The sequence below is a fragment of the Anomaloglossus baeobatrachus genome, chromosome 5 (assembly GCF_048569485.1).
Source record: "Anomaloglossus baeobatrachus isolate aAnoBae1 chromosome 5, aAnoBae1.hap1, whole genome shotgun sequence".
NCBI lineage: Eukaryota > Metazoa > Chordata > Amphibia > Anura > Aromobatidae > Anomaloglossus > Anomaloglossus baeobatrachus.
In genome coordinates, this window is record NC_134357.1 from 42,171,823 (window position 1) to 42,193,973 (window position 22,151).

General features: G+C 44.3%; 1 protein-coding gene across 2 annotated transcripts in view; it reads right to left on the reverse strand.

The window, feature by feature from the left end:
* C5H10orf90 (chromosome 5 C10orf90 homolog) overlaps positions 1–22,151 on the reverse strand; it is a 282,565-nt gene that overhangs the window by 127,399 nt on the left and 133,015 nt on the right. For both annotated transcript variants that reach the window (XM_075352249.1, XM_075352250.1), the window contains exons 3-4: positions 10,236–10,306; positions 307–1,246 (exon numbers count right to left, since the gene is read on the reverse strand). In XM_075352249.1, coding sequence (XP_075208364.1) covers positions 307–1,246; positions 10,236–10,306 — 1,011 coding nt within the window. The remainder of the gene's footprint in view (positions 1–306; positions 1,247–10,235; positions 10,307–22,151) is intronic.

Sequence of the window (22,151 nt, forward strand, 5' to 3'; positions counted from 1 at the left end):
AAAAGTTAGTTGGAGTGCTTCATTAAATAGCAAAAATCTTGCGATCGATTCCTTTTAATTATACAAATTCCTTTCTTGATAAATAATGGCATCCTGCAATGACGATGACATCAATCAGAAGAGGAGCAAAACGGCGCTGGACACCGGAGAGATCAGTCACACTACATTACATGTACATACACACATTTAAATACTAAAAAAGTTAGTCGGAGTGTTTCTTTAAATAGCAAACATCTTCTGACAGATTCCTTTTAATTATACAAATTCCTTTCTTGATAAACAATGGCACCCTGTATCTTAGCTCACCATCGGTATTAAGATAACCGGAGACATCTTGGCAAGGATCACGGTGGTAACCATTGACTTGGTGTTCTTGATTTCTTTGATGTTTTTTCAATGTTTCATATTGACTTTCGGCAGATGGATTTGGTCTTTCATAGATAGTTGAGCTACTCTTCTGACATTCTCCTACAAACTTATCTCTGAAAACGTCACTCGGGGGCTCCACAGATTTCCTATCAAAAGTTTGGTCAAGTCTACTTTTTAGAGGACGCTTTATCCTGACTGATAGTTCAGACTTGTACGTCCTTTGGTTGGCTACATGACATTGACCAAGTGACAAGGAATATAGTTTGTGTCTATAATAAATAGTGTCTGGAAATGTTTTATCCCTTTTAACGTGAATTCCTGAAATATATGTTGTACGGTTGGATTGCTTAGAACTGTCCTTTAAATATTGATGATCAACCTCTTCATTGAAAACCCGAGAGGGTCGACATGGAAGTTCTTGAGAATGTGTGAATCCAAAGGGCTTAAAATTCTGGCTACAATCAGCTCTATTATCTAAGAATCCACATTGCTGATTGTGTTCAACTGCCGAAACTGGAGCCTTCATTAATAAGTCATTACTTCTGCACAGAGAAGAAGCTGGGTCACTGGTAATTTCCTTGGGAGCATGGTATAAAGATGTAATGTATCTTCTGGCTGTAATTGTAATAGACGAAAATCCTTTCTTTCCATCCAGGCTGTGTTTTTCCTTGGCAGGATGGAGGTTTGTTCTACACACAGTTCTGTCGGAGGATGTTACAATCTCTAATTTGCCGGGAAGTGATGACAATGTTCTTTTAATGCTGATGGAATTCTGATTAACCATAGACGGCCTCATACGGGTAGTAATAGGCTCGGTGATCACGGATTGTGAAGGATGGAGCTTCCTATCGTCTTCAGCTTCAGCCTCATCAATCATCTGCAAAATGAGGAGGGATAAAATCAAGTTTAAATTTATACAATTCAAAAAGTTTCTATAGGAAAAGACGCCAAGTTCTCAAAACTTATCGTAGAGCTTTTCATGTGGGATTATAAGTGTGAAACGGCTCTAATACTAAATGATTCGAAAACTAGAAAAGTACTGTATATTGAAGAATGGTCTATTTGTAGAAAGATTAAGGTTTGAGTCACACATCGATTCTACCATTCATGTTTCTCCATCTTTACTGGAGACATTTACTCCGCTTTTAGTGGCTTTCGCATTTGCGCCTTATGCTCTATACATTTTGTGCCACTTTTTAGTTGTGTTCCTTTTTTTAAAGGGAACCTGTCACCAGATTTGGGGCCTATAAGCTGCGGCCACCATCAGTGGGCTCTTATATACAGCATTCTAACATGCTGTATATAAGAGCCCAGGCCGCTGTGTAGAACGTAAAAATGACTATAATACTTACCTAAATGGTTGGTACGGTGCAGACTGGTCGAATGGTTGGCTCCATTCTACGGTAGCGGTGCCTCCTCTTTCAGCCATATTTTCCTTCTTCTTCTGAAGCCTGGGTGCATGATCATCATCCACACCAGCCAGCATTGAGGTCCTGCGCAAGCGCACTAAAATATTTTGATCTACCCTGCACAGGACAGATCTGTGCAGGACCTCAATGCCGACTAGTATGGATGACGTAGTACGCGTCATGCACCCAGGCTTCAGAAGAAGGAGGACAAAGATGGCCAAAAGAGAAGACGCTGCACCCGGAGAACGGAGACACCCACTTGACCAATCTGCACCAAACCGAATGTTTAGGTAAGTATTATAAAGTCATTTTTATGTTCTACACAGCGGCCTGGGCTCTTATATACAGCATGTTAGAATGTTGTATATAAGAACCCACTGGTGGTGGACGCAGCTTATAGTCATCAAATCAGGTGATAGGTTCCCTTTAAGTCTTTTTGTTATTTTCCCACGACAATTTTACTTCTCCAGATGTTTTAGACCGGTTCATGAAATGTGACTTTAAACATTGCATATTTTGGTGAAACTCAATCCAGTCTCCCTGTCACGCTAGGTACGGGGAAGTACCAAGCTAATGGCGAAAGGGACGGAGGAGATGTTGACTCCTGACCTAGCCTACCACTGGGCTCTGGTTTCCCTCACCATCCTAGATAGGTCTCGCACCTATGCGCCGAGCAGGATACCTGACCCTAGACTGACCGTGATCTGGGCCCTAGGTAGGGAGCAGATGAGATGAGCTCTTTGTCAAGCCCACTGGGCGCTAAAGGTCACAGGCATAACAAACAAGGGAAAACAACACACAACTTATCTCCAGTTGACTCAGGGCGAGTAACTGCAACAACCACCAAGATTCACCAGATGTATACGAACTGACTGCTAGCACTGAAAACTTGATAAATATATATGAAATATCACTAGAACTGAGTAAGGCCCTGTGCGTACTAAAAAATGGAATTTTCTTGAGAAAATTCCGGACCCTCTGAAAGATTACCACACCTGCAGTAAAAAAACGCAGCAAACCGCACCCGAAAACCGCATGCGCTTTTACCGCGATTTGCTGCAGTTTGCCTCGGTTTTTCCGCAGGTTGTTTCCTGAGGTTTTTTACCATTATCTATGCCAAAAACCACAGGTACCTGCGGAAAAGAAGTGACATGCACGTTCTTTTTACTGCAGAAAACATGCAGCAAAACCAGTGTGCGCACAGCATTTTTTTGTACCATAGGTTTTGCTGGGGAAGGACTGCAGAAAGATAATGAACATTTTCTGCAGCAAAACATGCAGCAAAACCGTAGCAAAACCGCGGTAAAAAACGGAGCGTGCTCACAGGGCCTAATAGGACGTGAAGCTATATAAAGACAAGGTAAGTACTGATGAACAACAACTGTCCGGCTGAGGAAATCTGCATGTTCGCAAAGGGAAAGAGATGAAAACCAAGCAGTAATAATACAAGATCAGGGAGCATTTTGCGCAGCCAAACACTGTGACCTTCTGTAGGTGGACACCACAGGACTGTCTGTCACCCATGACACTTCCCTTCCTCCTGGAGTATGATTTCTGGAGTTTTCAACTTGACGCATTTTTGCAACTTCTTACATCTTTTAGTGATTAAAAGGGGCAAAAAATTGTTAAAGAAAAATAAAAATAAAAATACATAGTTACATCGTTTCGTAGGTTGAAAAAAGACACAAGTCCATCAAGTTCAACCTTTCTCCACCAGTTCTACATTCTCTATCCCCAGTGTATAACTTCTGGCCCCTCAACCCCAGTGTATAACCTCCGGCCCCTCAACCCCAGTATATAACCTCTGGCCCCTCAACCCCAATGTATAACCTCCAGCTCATCTCCCCTGGTGTATAACCTCTGGCCCCTCAACCCCGGTGTATAACTTCTGGAACCTCACCCCTGGTGTATAGCGTCCTGCCCCTCTCCCCTAGTGTATAAACTCCAGCCCCTCTCCTCCTGGTGTATAACCTCTGGCCCCTCAACGCCAGTGTATAACCTCTGGCCCTTCACCCCCGGTGTATAGCGTCCAGCCCCTCGCCCCTGGTGTATAGTGTTCAGCTCCTCACCCCTGGTGTATAACTGTCGCGGGCGGAGGGGTTGGGAACGCCGCTCGCCTGGGGATCGCTGGCGCTCGGGTCCGGTGCTTCTGCTCCTTGGTGGCTCGAGCACGGGGCCGGACCCGGGGCTCGAGCAGCACCTCCTAGCCCACGAGTGAAAAGGGGGAAGGTTTGTGGTGGGATGTCGGTTGTGACGCCACCCACGGGTTGTGGTGATGGTGGGCACCACCGCTGCTGATGACGGGGGATCCCGGGAGCGATGGCAGAGAGCAGCTAAGGTGTTGACCCCTCCGTGGGTAGAGGCTGTCGGTCCCGGGGCTCCAGTTGGGGAGTAGGGAGGAGGGATAGGTGCAGGTGCCGATGCGGGGAGGCAGCGTGGACGCGGGTGCAACGTTGCGGTGCAGCGCAGTGCTGGATGGCACTGGTGTACTCACTCAGGTAGACAAGAACAGAGACTCTGGTAAACCAAACGGCTGGATGGACGGGGCCCGCAGTTGGCTGCGGTGTCTTCACTCTCCCCGGACGGGTTGATGGTGACTGTCGTTCCCTGCACCTATGTGTAAGTGTTTGATTCCTATGGCTTCCCACGGGTAGTCCACTCCCCGGCTTGTACGTGCCGGGAGAGCCCGTTTTGCCCGCAGGCGCTGGCCCTTGGATCTCTGGCCGTTGGCGGTGGCTCTTATCCGGACGGGTTGGGTTGTTGCCTTCTGACGGGACTTGGTTGGGAATGAACCCCTGAGGTCCAGACCGCAATCAGAGAATTTGACCTTTACGGCGGCTTCCGAGCCTAGTCGGGGTCTGAGTACCCTGCCTTGGTGCTTGGCTTCAATCTGCTCCCCGGTTCGGTACCGGCGGGCCACCTACGGTTCCGCTGACCTCCACCAACTCCTGCAGACGGCCACCACTGTCTGCCGACCTTGCTGATTGTGCCTGGGCTCCGACCCAGACACACACAGACTTTCCTCCTCTCACTTCCACCTCTCCACTCCAACTGCTAAACTAAAACTGTCTACTTTTCCTGCCTCCAGGCCTGTGAACTCCTCGGTGGGTGGGGTCAACCGCCTGGCTCCAGCCCACCTGGTGTGGACATCAGACCCTGGAGGGAGGCAACAAGGGTTTTGTTTGACTGGTATTCCTGGCCGGGGGAGGGGATGTGTGAATGTGATGTTATTCTGTGACCCCTGGGGTCCAGGGCGTCACATAACCTCCAGCCCCTTACTCCAGGTGTATAGCGTCAAGCTCCTAGCCCCCAGATGTATAACCATTGACTCCTTGCCCCTGGTGTATAACATCTGTCCCTTCTCCTGTGTATAACATCTGTCCCCATCACCCCCACGGTGTATAACATCATGCCCCTTGCCCGCTAGTGTATAACATCCAGCCCCTTGCCCCCCAGTGTATAACAGCCAGCTCCTTGTCCTCCGGTGTGTATAACATCCAGCCCCTCACCCCTGGTGTACAATATCTGGCCCCTCACCCCAGTGTATAACATCTGGCTCCTCGACCCTGGTGTATAACAATCGGTCCTTCACCCCCCAATGTATAACATCTGGTTGGCCCCTTACCCTGCAGTTGATAACATCCGGCCCCTCACATCACCACCCCCTTCATGAATAAGATCTGGCCCCTCACACCCTGGTGTAGAACATCTGGCTGGTCCCTTAACCAGCGGTGTATACCATCCGGCATCTTTCCCCCCAGTGTATATCATCCGGCCCCTCACCGCCAATGTAAAACATCCAGCCCCTCACACCACGCACCCACTGCCCCCGTATATAAGATCCAGCCCCTCTGGTAAAATCAGCACAAACACTGCGTATGTTGGAAGTTTCATGGCTGAGCAGCTGCACAATGCAGAGTCAAACATCACCAAGCAGAATGCCGAGCCGTACATCACCGAGCACAATGCCGAGCTGTACATCACCAAGCACAATGCCAAGCCATACATCACCGAGCACAATGCTGAGCCGTGCATCACCAAGCACAATGCCGAGCCGTACATCACCAAGCACAATGCCGAAGCATACATCCCCATGCACAATGTTGAGCCATACCTAACCAAGCACAATGCCGAGCCGTACATCACCAAGCACAATGCCGAAGCATACATCCCCATGCACAATGTTGAGCCATACCTAACCAAGCACAATGTCGAGCCGTACATCACCAAGGAGAATGAAGAGCCGTACATCACCAAGCACAATGCAGAGCCGTACATCACCATGCACAATGCCGAGCCGTACATCACCAAGCAGAATGAAGAGTCGTACATCACCATGCACAATGCCTAGCCATACATCACCAAGCACAATGCCTAGTTGTACCTCACCAAGCACAATGCCGAGCCGTACAATACCAAGTACAATGTTGAGCCATACATCACCAAGCACAATGCCTAGTTGTACCTCACCAAGCACAATGCCGAGCCGTACATCACCAAGCACAATGCCGAGCTATATATCACCAAGCACAATGCCGAGCCGTACATCACCAAGCAGAATGCCAAGCCGTACATCACCAAGCACAATGCCGAGCCGTACATCACCAAGCACAATGCCAAGCCGTACATCACCAAGCAGAATGCCAAGCCGTACATCACCAAGCACAATGCCGAGCCGTACATCACCAAGCACAATGCCGAGCCATACATCACCAAGCACAATGCCGAGCCGTACATGCACAAGAAGAACCACCAATCACCAGAAGGTTGGAAGTTGTTATAGATACAAAGGAGGTGGCCAACTCCATGTTAGGTGTAGTTGTCCCAGTATTTTTGTCCACATATTGTAATTCCCATAATACTATTTATCATGGGGTGGGAAGGAGCTAAATATCAAAATTAAAAATTAGTTACAATCACTATTAAATAAATTGTACATGGGATACAGGTCCCCTTTATCCATACAGTGGGTCGGGGTTAGAAGTTCCACCAGGGTTCGTGGATCTATGTTATCTTTGGGGCGACTATGGAGAAGTTGGGAGAATTTAGGGATAAGTTTAGTATCGGGAAATTCTGTAAAATCGCACTCAGAAAATTAATTCTGTGTGTAAATTTTATGGTAGTTTCATTATCCATTCTGTTTATATGACTCGAGGGCACGAGATAATGTCTTCTTTACAGCATTAATTAATAAAACATAAAGTGATGATTATCTGCCGGCAATGTTTAGGTAAATATTGCGGCCCCGATGTGATTAATGCTTGCATCATCCATATTTTACATGTGATGCAAACTGATAATAAAATTTACATTCGCGGAAATTCAATTACACTTAATATCTAGACACAGCGCTGCTCATATTGACGAGGCTTTAAAAGCTCTGTAAATTGTTCTGCGCATTGTATATAAGATTACAGATGCCAAGCTCACATCTAAGCCTCATGGGATAATATCATTCAATTACAGCACCGGCTGAGAGGGGGGAGGCTCCCGACATGTTTCTTAAAGTGACTCTGTCACCAGATTTCACAATACAAACTGCCTATATTATTAAATTCATCTCTTAGTCCTGATGAGGCCGGTATTTTTACTTTGAAAATCCACATAAGAATGGCTGTGTCATTTTTCTTGAAACTTTTCCGACCTAATATTTAGTTGGGCTCATTTTAATATCAGGGATGGATTATACAGATATTCTGGCATGGATTATCTTAATAAATACATCAGCCCCATCAGGTATATAATAATGTATATGGTTTGTAATGAGAAATTTAGTGGCAGAGCCACTTTAACATCAGTAGGGTATTTCTTGTCTTACATTTTCTCCTCTAATGTGTACTCACTGCAGGTTCAGAGCATGGAGGCGTCTTTCGAAGGTCGAGAAGAGGTTACAACAAAAAAAAAAACCGTATACTCACTAGTCCTAGGTCTTCACCTGACTCCTTACTCTGACTCTGTCACATGTTCTCGATCGTCCATCACTGAGACCAGTGATTTGTCTCATGCTGTCACATGGGGGGTGGCGCACACCACTAACTTCAGTGAAATGCCTTGACCCCCCACCTACCATGTGACTATACAGTGGTGTTCAAAAGTTTACACACCCCGGCAGTTTTTTTGCTTTCTTGGCCTTTTTTTCAGAGAAAAGAGTGATAACACAAAATCTTTTTTTCGACTCATGGTTAGTGGTTGGGTGAAGCCATTTATTGTCAAACTACTGTGTTTTCTCTTTTTATATCATAGTGACAACCAAAAACATCCAAATGACCCTGATCAAAAGTTCCCATACCCCAGTTCCTAATACCGTGTATTGCCCTTCTAACATCAATGACAGCTTGACGTCTTTTGTGGTAGTGGTGGATGAGGCTCTTTATTTTCTCAGATGGTAAAGCTGCCCATTCTTCTTGGCAAAAAGTCTCCAGTTCCTGTAAATTCCTAGGTTTTCTTGCATGAACTGTGCGCTTGAGTTCTCCTCAGAGTGGCTCAATGATATTGAGGTGAGAAGACTGAGATGGCCACTCCAGAACCTTCACTTTGTTCTGCTGTAGCCAATGACAGGTCAACTTGGCCTTGTGTTTTGGATTGTTGTCATGTTGGAACATCCAAGTACGTCCCATGCGTAGCTTCTGGGCTGATGAGTGCAAATTTGCCTCCAGTATTTGCTGATAATGTGCTGCATTGATCTTTCCTTCAACTTTGACCAAGTTTCCTGTGCCTTTGTAGCTCACACATCCTCACATCATCAGCGATCCACCTCCGTGCTTTACAGTAGGAATGGTGTTCCTTTCTTCATAGGCCTTATTGACACCTCTCCAAATTTAACGTTTATGGTTGTGGACAAAAAGTTTGATTTTGGTCTCATCACTCAAAATTACATTGTTCCAGAAGTTTGGAGGCTTGTTTATGTGCTGTTTGGTGTATTGTAGGTGAGATATTTTGTGGCATTTGCACAGTAATGGTTTTCTTCTGGCGATTTGACCATGCAGCCCATTTTTCTTCAAGTGCCTCCTTATTGTGCATCTTGAAACAGAGGCACCGGTAGTTTTCAGTAAGTCCTGTTTTTCAGTTGAGGGTCTTTCTTTGCATCCTGAACAATTTTCCTGGCAGTTTTTGCCAAAATGTTTGTTGGTCTACCTGATCGTGGTTTGTTTTTTACAGAGCCCCTGATTTTCCATTTGTTAATCACAGTTTGAACACTGCTGACTGGCATCATCAATTCCTTGGATATCTGTATCTCTTTCCTGTTTTATATAGTTCAACTATCTTTTACCGTAGATCCATTGACAATTATTTTGCTTTCTCCATGACTCACAATCCAGAAACATCAGTGGCTCGATAAAAGATGCAAGAGTCTGTCTGGATCCCAGAAACTCACTCAGCTTTTACGCACACACTGATTACAAGCAAACAGGTCACAGGTGAGGATGCTACCTTTATTAACCATTCAAATCCATATGTGTCAACGTCTGTTCATGTTATCAGGCCAAAATCACCAGAGTATGAACTTTTGATCAGGGTCATTTGGATGTTGTTGGTTGTCATTATGATTTAAAAAGAGAAAACACAGTAGTTTGACAATAAATGGCTTCACCCAACCACTAACCATAAGTGGAAAAAAATATTTTTTGTTATCATTCATATTCTCTGAAAAAAGGCAAAGAAAGCAAAAACTCTGCTGGAGTATGTAAACTTTTGAGCATAACTGTATGTGGACAATTATCGGCCTCAGAGGTAGAAGACCCGAAGACCCTCGTGGTGAGGTTAGTGTAATGATTTTTCATATTTTCTAACCCCTTTCATCCCCCTTTTTATTCTTTGGGGTCTGAAAAGACCTCAACGCATAATAAACATCTTTTCACAGTCTACCTCTCATTTTGTACGGCTTGATAAAGGCCCTATGTGGCCGAAACATTGTCAATTTTTTGTACCAATAAAATGACCTAAAAGAGGACATCTGGTGCCCTGATTCCTACATATCAGAACATTCTCGTTTCAAACAGATTTTGAGCAGATCTGCTGCTTAAGGGAATCTGACCGAAATAAAGTTCAGAAGATTTGTTTGCCTCTGGTTTCTGTGCCTCTTATTTTCTTAATATATGCAGTGTGTGTTGTGATTTCTGAAGGCTGCTCTCCTCTGCTCATTCTTCCTATGATTGGATGCATCAGTCATTTGACACCAACAGTGCTTCACCGGCCAGCGATGTTCTAGTCACTTGACTGATGCAGCCAATCACAAGTCACGTTCTTTACCGGCGCAAACCACTGAACCTGCGCTGGATCCATGGGAGGAGAGGAGGACATGATTATGGCATAATTACGGTCTTGATTCTACTTAGATCGGACAACCCTTTTTTAACTTTAATGTTATTATTACAATCTATTAAAGCTGACTTCTTTCTTGTTCCAAACAATTTCAAGTAATTTTTTTAAGATCGTGTCATATTTTTTCATTCTTACCTTCAGATTTTGCTCATTTTGATCATCTTTGCGTTCTATGTTGGCAGAACTTTCCTTGCAGTCCGATAGTCCTGGGTCAAGAAAATAATTAGGGAATTCTCATTAATAACTGATGGAGCATACATTGTAATACAGCAGAATAGTCCTGCAGATTTGGTTGAAAAAAAATCATCTTAAAAGGAGTGTAAAGTTCTGAAATCCCACATTCATCCACATTACTAGGGAATTGTGATTTAAAGGGGTGGTCTACTATTACGGTATGACAATCCCTTCTGATTCCACTTGTTTCCCCCAGTTAAAAGAAAAGACCCTGTACTGATCTCCTGTTCTGGTGCAGGTTGAGCTCTATCGGTAACCGTGGTTCGATACTCATATGACATCTGTGACTCCTGCCCAGAACCACAGTCCCAGAATGGGTGATACGGACAGGATAGAGGAAAGCCGCTCACTAAGCAGGATTCCGAGATCCCTAAAACCCTTTAACCCCTATACAGAGATTTAGAATTACACAGGGTCCCGGAAATCACTACCTGTGGAAGGCTGCAGTCCAGATGAGAGTAGTAGTCAGGCGGGGTCAAACCAGGAGATACTGAACAGGGACAAAATCAGCAGACAAGGGCGTAGTCAGGCAATCAGGCAGAAGTCAAAACCAAAAATGGCAGCGAGGTACAAATACGGCAGGCAGTAAAGTAGTCAGAGAGCAGGCAGAGGTCAAAGCAGGAATCCAAAACCAGAGCAGGGAGAATCAGAGTTTAGCAGGAATGCAAACTATATCTGGCAATGGCCAGCAGACAGGAGGGGGAATTAGAAGTGTATGGTGTCTTCCTATTGGCTGTAGCTGAATGGAGGTAACTTCAGCTGGAAGACACACGCCACCTACATTCATGCAGTGGTACTGCAGGTGCAAGGGAAACCCAGCTTAGTGGATGAGTAGAACACAAGAATATATGAATAACTAGGTCCATATTTAGACACTTATACTATGAAGAGTCACCAACAAGCCAACATGTTCCTACAAAAGACCTCCATATATTTTACCATACAGTCATTAACCATAATATCAAACTGTATCGAATTTATGATAAATATATATATTTTATTTCATACATAATTTCAACATGATATTACAAAGATACAAGGATACAAAAATGGGCAAAATAAAGTACAAAGACGTGCACATATAAAAACTGCAAAACTGCAAGGGGGGGGGGTGTCTGAAAAAACAGCATCTGGGGGGAGCAGTAATATATCAGTAATAATCATCACAGCCCTCCATGAATAAAATACAGATCACCATGTCAACATGTAGGCAGGTCAGTCATATGAGAGATCAATTGTAGACATAAAGCATCAATGATCAAAAAATGATACAAATATCACCAGATGTAAATACACCTATTGGTAAGTATCACAATTCAGATGACGAGTCATATGAGAGATCAATTGTAGACATAAAGCATCCATGATTTCTTCAGACACACACCCCTGCAGTTTTGCAGTTTTTATATGTGCACGTCTTTGTACTTTATTCTGCCCATTTTTGTATCCTTGTAATATCATGTTGAAATTATGTATGAAATAAAATATATATTTATCATAAATTCGATACAGTTTGATATTATGGTTAATGACAGTATGGTAAAATTTATGGAGGTCTTTTGTAGGAACATAGTGGATGAGCAGAGCCTGTGCCCACCAGAGCCGCTGGCACCAACTCCTCTCCTATCACCAGCACAGTCCATGGTGGGAATACGGCAGCACTTTGTGACTAAAGCAGAAGTCACAGGAGCGGACTCTGGTGAGGCTGTGACAACATCACATGAGCCCCTCATCCAATTACCGCAGAATTCTCTCTCCCCACCTTCATATCAAATGAGTTAGTCAACAGGAAGTGACGCTGCAGCTGCCGCTAACTTCCTGTTGATTGCTCATTTGGTCTGAAGGTGGGAAGACAGAAGCCGACGGTGGTTGGATGTGGAGCTCACGTGACATCACAATGTCACATGAGCCCCAAACCGCACTTACCGACAGCCCTGGAATGGTGCCGGAACAGGAGGTGAGTACAGGGTCTTTTATTTTAACTGGGGGAAACAAATAGAATCAAAAGGGGATGTCCTAGTACTGGATAACCCCTTTAATATAGGGAGGTCCCCTGCATAGAAACATCATCTCCTGGCCAGAGGAGATACAAAGAGTGGCTCTCAATCTGAAGGACATGTCTTATCCTGCAATGCACTGACAAACCATTGCTCTGTGTAATGTTATGCTTTGCCATTGGTGGTGCTGCAGGGAACTTACACATTATACATTATACAATATACAGCATTCTAGAATACTGTATAAATCAGCCCATGCCGATCTGTATAACGTAATAATAATAATATTTATTCATTTATATAGCGCTGTTAATTCCACAGCGCTTTACATACAATTGCAACACTGTCCCCATTGGAGCTCACAATCTAGGTTCCCTGAGAGTATGTCTTTGGAGTGTGGGAGGAAACCAGAGTGCCCGGAGGAAACCCACGCAAACACGGGGAGAACATACAAACTCCTTGCAGATGGTGTCCTTGGTGGGATTTGAACCCAGGACCCCAGCGCTGCAAGGCTGCACTGCTAACCACTGAGCCACCGTGCCACCCACGTAACAAACAGCTTTCATCATACTCACCTGCGGCTCGGTCCGGTCCAATGGGCGTTGCTTTTTATTTCAAAGATACAATTTTTATTCTGGTACGTGTTTCACAGATCACACCATAGTCCATGAGACATCAGTGATGCTAGAAAAAAATGGACTTGTCTCCGTACGGCAATCACGGACACACGTGTACACCACATGGAAACACGGTCAGTGAAAAATCACTGATATGTTCACAGAGCCATTAATTTTATTGGGTCTGCGTATGTCCGTGATTCTGGTACATATAAAAACTGCCACATACGTACCAGAATCACTGACGTGTGAAGGGGGCCTTAACACTAGAAGTCCCAGAAATTTCGAGCTCCCCCCTGAAGAGCCGAAAGAGGGTCAAATGACCCTTAGTCCAAACTCAATAGAACTAAGTAGAAACTAAATGGCTAAACTCAATGGAAAACAACAACCTCCTGTGGTGCGACAGTAATGGCCTTAATTACAGACAAAAGACGTGATTATCGGATGTTAGTTAAAATCCTTCAGGTCATTCGACCCATCTCTGGGTTCCAAAGGTAGAAATGTTAAATGACCCCTCTCTGGGACTTTTAGTGTTAATTTGTGAAATTTGGTGACAGCTCTGCTGTAGGGCTCGGTTCCACTTGCAAGAGCATCGGAAGCGATATGCTCATGATCCTCTGCTGTGAGCATCAGCCGAGGATCATGCGGCTGTGATGCGATCTTGCGATTGTATCACAGGTGCAGAGAAGAGGGAGGGAGCACTTTCTCCCCATCTCCTCCCCGGCCTGTCTCTTCGTATGTCCCACTGCACTCGGATTACATGTGAGTGCAGTACGATGTTGTAACACCTGCCTGGATCAACAGACTCAGGTAGGATGTAATGGACAGACTAGAGGGAAGCCCCTCACCAAGCAGGACCCCAGAACCCTGAAACCCTTTAACCCCTATACAGGGATTTGGAATTACACAGGGAACTGGAGATCTCTACCCGTGGAAGGCTGCAGTCCGATGAGAGTAGTCGTCAGGCAGGGTCAAACCAGGAACAGCAGAACAGGGACAGAATCGGCAGGCAAAGGCGTAAAGAGAAAACGTAGCAGTGGTCAGATCCGGGTCAGGCAGCGAGGTACAAAACAGCAGGCAGAAGGGTAGTCAACAACAAGCAAGTCAGCGCACAGGAATCACAAAACAAACAGCACATGAGCCAGAATCAGAACTATCTCTGGCAGTGGTCAGCAGACAGGAGGGGAATAAGAAGGGTGTGGTGTCTTCCCATTAGCTGTAGCTGAACGCTGGCAACTTCAGCTGGGAGACACCCGCCACCTACAGTCAGCCAGCGGTACTGCAGATCCCAAGATAACCCAGCCCAGTGGATGATCGGAGCCTGCGTCCACCGGTGCTGCTGGCATCGACTCCTCTCCCATCACCAGCACCATCCACGGCAGGAACACGGCGTCGCCTGGCGATCAAAGCAGAAGTCGCTGGAGCAGACTCCGGCGGTGATGTAACAGATGTTTCACACACTCCCATAGACTTGTATGGGGGTGTGTGAGCCGAGACTCACTGCCCAACACAGCATGCTTCGATTCATTCTGCATGCCTGTATGGCAGGAGAAATCAAACTCATATGGACACTGCCCCATAGTTTTGCACTAGAGTGAGACCAATCCGATGTTTTATCGGATTACACTTGTCCGTGCAAAACGCAAGTGGATCCGAGGCCTTATCAGAGATGCTAATGCATTAACACCCTTTTAGTACTGTGGTGACTCTGCGTGTTCTGTCCCAGTCTACACAGAAAAATTGTCATGTAAATTACAGGAAACAGGAAGTCTCAGCCTATTGTGTCTGCACTAGTGCCCAGTGTGAATCCAGGCATATTCTGAGATTTTTTTAGGCTCAGTTACATGTTTATAATATATTTATGAATAAATGTAATACATTTTGTAGTTGAGAATACCTTTGTAAATAGTGAAGTGAAGCGTGTCACTTATTTTTTCTGTCTCATACAGAATATGATGGTAGAAAAAAAATTTGGTTTGCCTCTGTGTGAAATCAGAAGCATTCAAGAGTCATGTAGAGGGTTAATTTAGCTTTATGGATGTGGCTCCATACAAAATATAGTGCAGCCGTGTTCTTCAGCCCTCTAACAAATACTGTCCTCGGTGCATTTATCCATACAGAGTAATCATTCCATCCCGCGTTTTAGATGGATTGTTCCAGGACAATACAACCGGTCAGAGACAGATTTGTGTTTCTTTCCTATATTACAAGATTATGTGAATCATTTTTTGATGTCTTGTATCAAAGAAATGTCAACATTATCGTCATCTAAGAAATATATGAGAGGGTTTTGATTTTATCTGCAGCCTCTACGGCAGATGATAAGTAGTAATTGCATTTTTATCAAAAAAACCTAAAGTTCTGTGGAGAGATTCAGTGGTGTGATAGACTGTGCAGGACGCCTATTATAAGGGCAGATATAAAGTCGCGGCATATAGTGTGTAAGTGTGTGACTGCGGCCTTGCAGATACCAAATGTGTATCTAGTAGTAATGAGGGTTTCGAAAGTCGGCTTAAAGAATTGTACGAGATATATTGAATCACAAAGTCACACAATGTTCTACCCTCATGCTCAACCAGAGAGACTCAATAGGTCCCTTCTCAATATGACGGCCAATGGAGCCAGCACATAAGCTTGCTGTTGCATGTATTCTAGCTACTTCCACCTACTACCAGATGTTTGGGCTTCTGGTGGAACTATACTCAAATGGTCAACTCTGAAGACAATATCTATCTAAATTGAACAAGACTCTAAAGTCTAAAGGAAACATGGAACCTTTCTAAAACTGCTGCAGAATGAACCAGGGATCAAAACAAGACTCAATATGGTTGTTAGATCAGGCAACACATCCTTCAACCAGGTAATAGAGTATTAATCCATAAACTAGAACTCCCTGGAAATCATAAGTTTAGAGACCATTGGTGGCCAGGAGCGTTTCTTGTGATAAACGACCTACCAGGTATACCAACCTACCAAACTGAACCAGAATTTGGGGAAGAGCCCATAAAAAAAACTCCTACCACCTCAAGATTTTCAGCACCTTGAACTTGAAGTCAGGTTTAGCGCCAAAAGAGAAACCATGAATTCTCTGTCCTCCTTTCCAAAAATGTATGGCCTGATACTTCTCCAAAGATATGAAGTCTCAACAGGCTTGGAAAGCCTTTCATTAGGCCAACTATAAGACTCAGGCCTCTGCCACACTCACGTGAATTTCACGCACGTGCCGAGAGACACGTATTTTCCCTGCGTGTTGTGTGCAGGTAAGTACGTGTCTCTGGTACGTGCGTGACACGTGTGTTCTACGTGTGCTATCCGCGATAGCACACGTAGAATCGGTAATTATTATACTCACCTGGTCCTTCCTGATGTCCGCGCTGCTGTCCATGGTGCTGATCCTCGGTCTCCAGCCCTCCCGTCTCCCCGCTGCTGCTGCCAGGCTGTGAAGTGAATATTCAATGAGAATAATGAGCGGCGGTCGGCAGCAAGAGGCAGCAGCGGCAGAGACAGGAGGGCTGGAGAAGGTGAGTTAATGTTTTTTTTTTTTTTCACTGACATGTGTGTTTTCTCCGGCGCGTGTCACACGGGACCGCATCCACACTACACCCGTGTGGTACGGGTGCGGGCCGTGTAACACCCGTGCTGCCGGAGAAAACACTGACATGTCAGCGCTTTGAAAATCGCACACACGTACAAACGCACACGGACACACGTTCCGTGTGGTTTTACGTGTGTGTGCCTGCTACAATAGGGTAGCATTGGTTAAAGTGTCTCCGTGCCGCCGGTACGTGTAAAAAATGACAAACACGTGCCGGCAGCACGGATGTGTGGCACAGGCCTCAAAGAGTGAATGTGTCTGTGGCCTATTTGAGTGTATATGTTACCAAATCAGGTATCTGAGCAAAAATAAAACAGTTAATCTCAACCACACCAGACAAGCCTCACACCAGAACCTGTGGACAATCACACATTTTATGACGACATTGTTGGCATCAGTGAGATCCTACACATGAATAGAGAAGGCACAGTACTAGAAGCTGGTGTTGGAACACAACCATTTTCGTAAAGAGAGAAAATCACTGAAACAAAGATATCCAATGTGTCTGACCCACCAGATGTAAGTGAGGAAAGAACCATTGCTTACCTTGGACAGGTAAAATGAGCAGTCAAGCACCCATTTAACGTTAACCTACACAAGGGTTGCCAACTTGATCCCAACCTGTGTGGTAGTGCTGATAATTTGAAAAAAAAAAAATGTGAAATGTTCAGACTAAACATGGGTTAATCATATATTATTCATGAATAATTTGGCCGGCTCCATGCTCTTAGCTCACATACACTATGGCCTTGGTCATGTTGGCATGAAGCCCAGGTTATTATCTGTAGTAATCATGCACAGTAGACATATGCCTTTATTACTGTAGTGTAAAATCTCATAGCCTCAAATAAAGAAGGGGCAAAAGAACGTACCAGAATATGGCTTTAACTGGTTATAGCCAGAGTGCCCATATTTAAAATAGAAAAGATGGTATACGCTCCCCATATACAGTTAGATCCAGAAATATTTGGACAGCGACACAAGTTTTGTTATTTTAGCTGTTTACAAAAACATGTTCAGAAATACAATTATATATATAATATGGGCTGAAAGTGCACACTCCCAGCTGCAATATGAGAGTTTTCACATCCAAATCGGAGAAAGGGTTTAGGAATCATAGCTCTGTAATGCATAGCCTCCTCTTTTTCAAGGGACCAAAAGTAATTGGACAAGGGACTGTAAGGGCTGCAATTAACTCTGAAGGCGTCTCCCTCGTTAACCTGTAATCAGTGAAGTAGTTAAAAGGTCTGGGGTTGATTACAGGTGTGTGGTTTTGCATTTGGAAGTTGTTGCTGTGACCAGACAACATGCGGTCTAAGGAACTCTCAATTGAGGTGAAGCAGAACATCCTGAGGCTGAAAAAAAAAGAAAAAAATCCATCAGAGAGATAGCAGACATGCTTGGAGTAGCAAAATCAACAGTCGGGTACATTCTGAGAAAAAAGGAATTGACTGGTGAGCTTGGGAACTCAAAAAGGCCTGGGCGTCCACGGATGACAACAGTGGTGGATGATCGCCGCATACTTTCTTTGGTGAAGAAGAACCCGTTCACAACATCAACTGAAGTCCAGAACACTCTCAGTGAAGTAGGTGTATCTGTCTCTAAGTCAACAGTAAAGAGAGGACTCCATGAAAGTAAATACAAAGGGTTCACATCTAGATGCAAACCATTCATCAATTCCAAAAATAGACAGGCCAGAGTTAAATTTGCTGAAAAACACCTCATGAAGCCAGCTCAGTTCTGGAAAAGTATTCTATGGACAGATGAGACCAAGATCAACCTGTACCAGAATGATGGGAAGAAAAAAGTTTGGAGAAGAAAGGGAACGGCACATGATCCAAGGCACACCACATCCTCTGTAAAGCATGGTGGAGGCAACGTGATGGCATGGGCATGCATGGCTTTCAATGGCACTGGGTCACTTGTGTTTATTGATGACATAACAGCAGACAAGAGTAGCCGGATGAATTCTGAAGTGTACCTGGATATACTTTCAGCCCAGATTCAGCCAAATGCCGCAAAGTTGATCGGACGGCGCTTCATAGTACAGATGGACAATGACCCCAAGCATACAGCCAAAGCTACCCAAGAGTTCATGAGTGCAAAAAAGTGGAACATTCTGCAATGGCCAAGTCAATCACCAGATCTTAACCCAATTGAGCATGCATTTCACTTGCTCAAATCCAGACTTAAGATGGAAAGACCCACAAACAAGCAAGACCTGAAGGCTGCGGCTGTAAAGGCCTGGCAAAGCATTAAGAAGGAGGAAACCCAGCATTTGGTGATGTCCATGGGTTCCAGACTTAAGGCAGTGATTGCCTCCAAAGGATTCGCAACAAAATATTGAAAATAAAAATATTTTGTTTGGGTTTGGTTTATTTGTCCAATTACTTTTGACCTCCTAAAATGTGGAGTGTTTGTAAAGAAATGTGTACAATTCCTACAATTTCTATCAGATATTTTTGTTCAAACCTTCAAATTAAACGTTACAATCTGCACTTGAATTCTGTTGTAGAGATTTCATTTCAAATCCAATGTGGTGGCATGCAGAGCCCAACTCGCGAAAATTGTGTCACTGTCCAAATATTTCTGGACCTAACTGTATAATGTATCTGGATGTCACTGCCAGGGATAGAAGCTATACCGGCTGTGTAAGACAATACAAAGGGAAGGGGAAAGGAATGCCCTATCACTAGGGAAAGGGGGAAGTGGTGACCCCTGACAACAACCTGCAGCTCCCCCTCACTGCCCTCACCAGGCCTATACAGGTTCCGCACTTGTCGCCAAGCAGGAATACCTTACTCTAGGCAAACCCTGATCTGGGCCTTAAGTAAAAACGGAAGGTATGATCTCTTCATCAACACTATTATCACTAAAGGAACACAAAAGGGAACAATACAGGGGAAACACAACTGCAGTCATCAGAGCACTGGTAGATAGCAAAGACAACACTTATCTGAGCTGCAGCAACCACAGAAGTCTGGAGCAACAGAAGATGACCTGTCCAGAGCTCAGCAAGGAAAAAATTGGAAACTGCACCCAAATCTTCCCAAGGTGATGTTTATGAAGGAAGTCAGAGGCTGGCAACTCAGAGGAAAAACTGACAGTTTTCCTGAGATAAAACCTATGGCTAACCAGTTAAATGCCGCTGTCAATCATTGACAGTGGCATTTAACGTGCAGACAGGAAGTGTGTCATTGATTCCGCCCATCAGATCACGGGGCGCCAATGGGTAGTCACTACTGCTGGGGGTCAGCTAATGATCCCTGTGTCTGTCATTCTGATCCTCCTGTGAAGGCCGGCTGAGAGCCAGCATCATAGGAGATCGTGATTTCTGCTACACAGAGCGGTACTTATGCTGATGCTCTGTATAGCACAAGCGATCGGCCAATCACTCGATCTATCAAGATATAAAATAAATTATTCTGATCAGCAAACGGCGTAACAAGAAAAAAATTAAAAACATCCGAATTAAGATTTGTCACCGCAACATTACTATAAAATGCAATAAGAGGTAATCGTATCTCCCCAAAATGGTATCAATAAAAACTTCAGCTTCAGGGACATAAAAAATAAGCCATAACTTAGCATCAGATTCTGAAAAATGAAATCATTCCAAGTTTTGGAAAATGGTGCCAAAAGTAAAAAATTTTTTTACAAATTTCAAAATTTTTTAAATCTGTTATTTAAAAAAAAACTATACATATTTGTCTTTTCCACTGCTATCCAGTCCTTCAGGACTTAATTCCTGTGGAGTGGTGTGCGGCTCCTTGAGACTCAGGTTGCTAATTCCTATTCAGCTGTCTCCTCCCTATGTAAGGTTCGGGATTCTGTTTGTTGCTGCCAATAATAGCTTCAGCTTATGCTCCTGCGTTTCCGGTCTTTGTGCTGAACCAATTTTTAGTGACCAGTAATTTGCTGTTTGAGTGGTGTTTAAGTTTCCCTGTTGTGTGTTAACTTCCTTCCGTATTCTTTTTTCCCTCTCGTACATTTTTAGTCTCTCCTTTGTGTTTGTGTGTACGAGTTTTGGTTTTTCCCCCGGTGTCAATTTGTGGGGCTTGTTACTGTGTTTCCAGCCCTCTTCAAGTCTGGGGGAGAGGCAGAGTTAGTATAGGGCTCGGAGAGGAGTCAGGGTCACGCTGATGGCTCAGAACTCGCTGCCTCTAAGCGTACCTCTGAGATAAGGTACAGCGCAGGGACCCCCCGTCTGAGGGCCAGCATAGTGTCTGGGGTGTAACAGATGACCAGGGAACACAGGGTAACCTATGCAGATCCTAAGGCTGGGGTCCCTGAGCTCACCCTCACCCCCGGAGGTACCCTTGAAGGTAGGGAGGTCCGGGCCCCCGACCTGACCCTGATTCTTGTCCTGGCCCTGACAACAAAGTCCCCACAACTCCCACAAACCCATGGGACTGACCAGGTCAGAGAATCCAAAAACCCCACCAACAAAGAACAACAGACAGGGGTAAATCAAAACTCATACACACCTAAAACCTACACCGGGGGACAACCAAAGGTGTACGGGTAGGGATAACAAGGAAAAGGAGGTAGTAACAAAAACAGACAACTTTCAAAATACCACAGCAGACAGCAAACGGCAGCAGCAAAATGACATCCTCTCTGTTCCATGGCTAGCGGCTAACTAAATAGAATAACCAGCAACCTCTCCAGGAAGCAGAGGGCTGAAATACAGGCTGGAAGGGATTAACCGCTGACAGTTGAGCAAGTCTGCTGCTGCTCCAGGGAAGGAGTTAACCCCTAATGTGTCCAAAGGAAACAACACATTTAAAGTGCATGGTCCCAGATAGTAAGGAAAAAGCTAGCCCTGAGCCTGTCTCTAGACACGTGACACATAGGTGTCCCTATAAAGTCATACACCGTGATAAAAACAAACATTTGACTATTTGAAGGAGCAGCGGGAATAAAATAAGAGCAAAATCTGCCAATTTTTGACCTGGTGACTCGTCTTCTATTCACAAGATATTCCTTTTTTCATTTTTTTAACTTTATTTTATGAATCTTTTTAAAAAGAGCATGAAACACTATAGACTTCACGGTAAAACATCCTTTATAGAAGAAAGGAAATTGCACTCTTAATGTACATGTATAAAGTAAAATAAGACTATAAACTTTTTAATGATATCATCCCATTAAATGTAATATTCACGCCGTAAAATATACAAAATCAAATTATAAAAAAAAAATTCAAAACAAAAGTATTTTTTTTTTTTCATTTGATCGCTGTAATGCTTTCCTGCAGAATTTTATTACGCCTGTATATTACGCTTCTATATATTTTGTGATAAAACACGCTGGCATTGGATTCGATGCCGTTACTTAAGTTTAAATAATACGAGCACGTCCCAGCTGTTCATGATCCTATAAAATCCATCCATTGAAGCAATATTATTTTCTCCAGTTGAATACTTGTAACATTTCCAAGAAGGAGTGAGGAAAAAAAAAGAATTCTGTTGCTAGGCAACACACCAAATTCATGATTGTAGTTTATCCCCCTATGCAAACCTTAAACCTCTGAGACGCGCTAATGCCGACTTCAAAACAGAATTAAACTCTGTCTATAAGAAGACTTGCTCCGAATCCCCTTTAA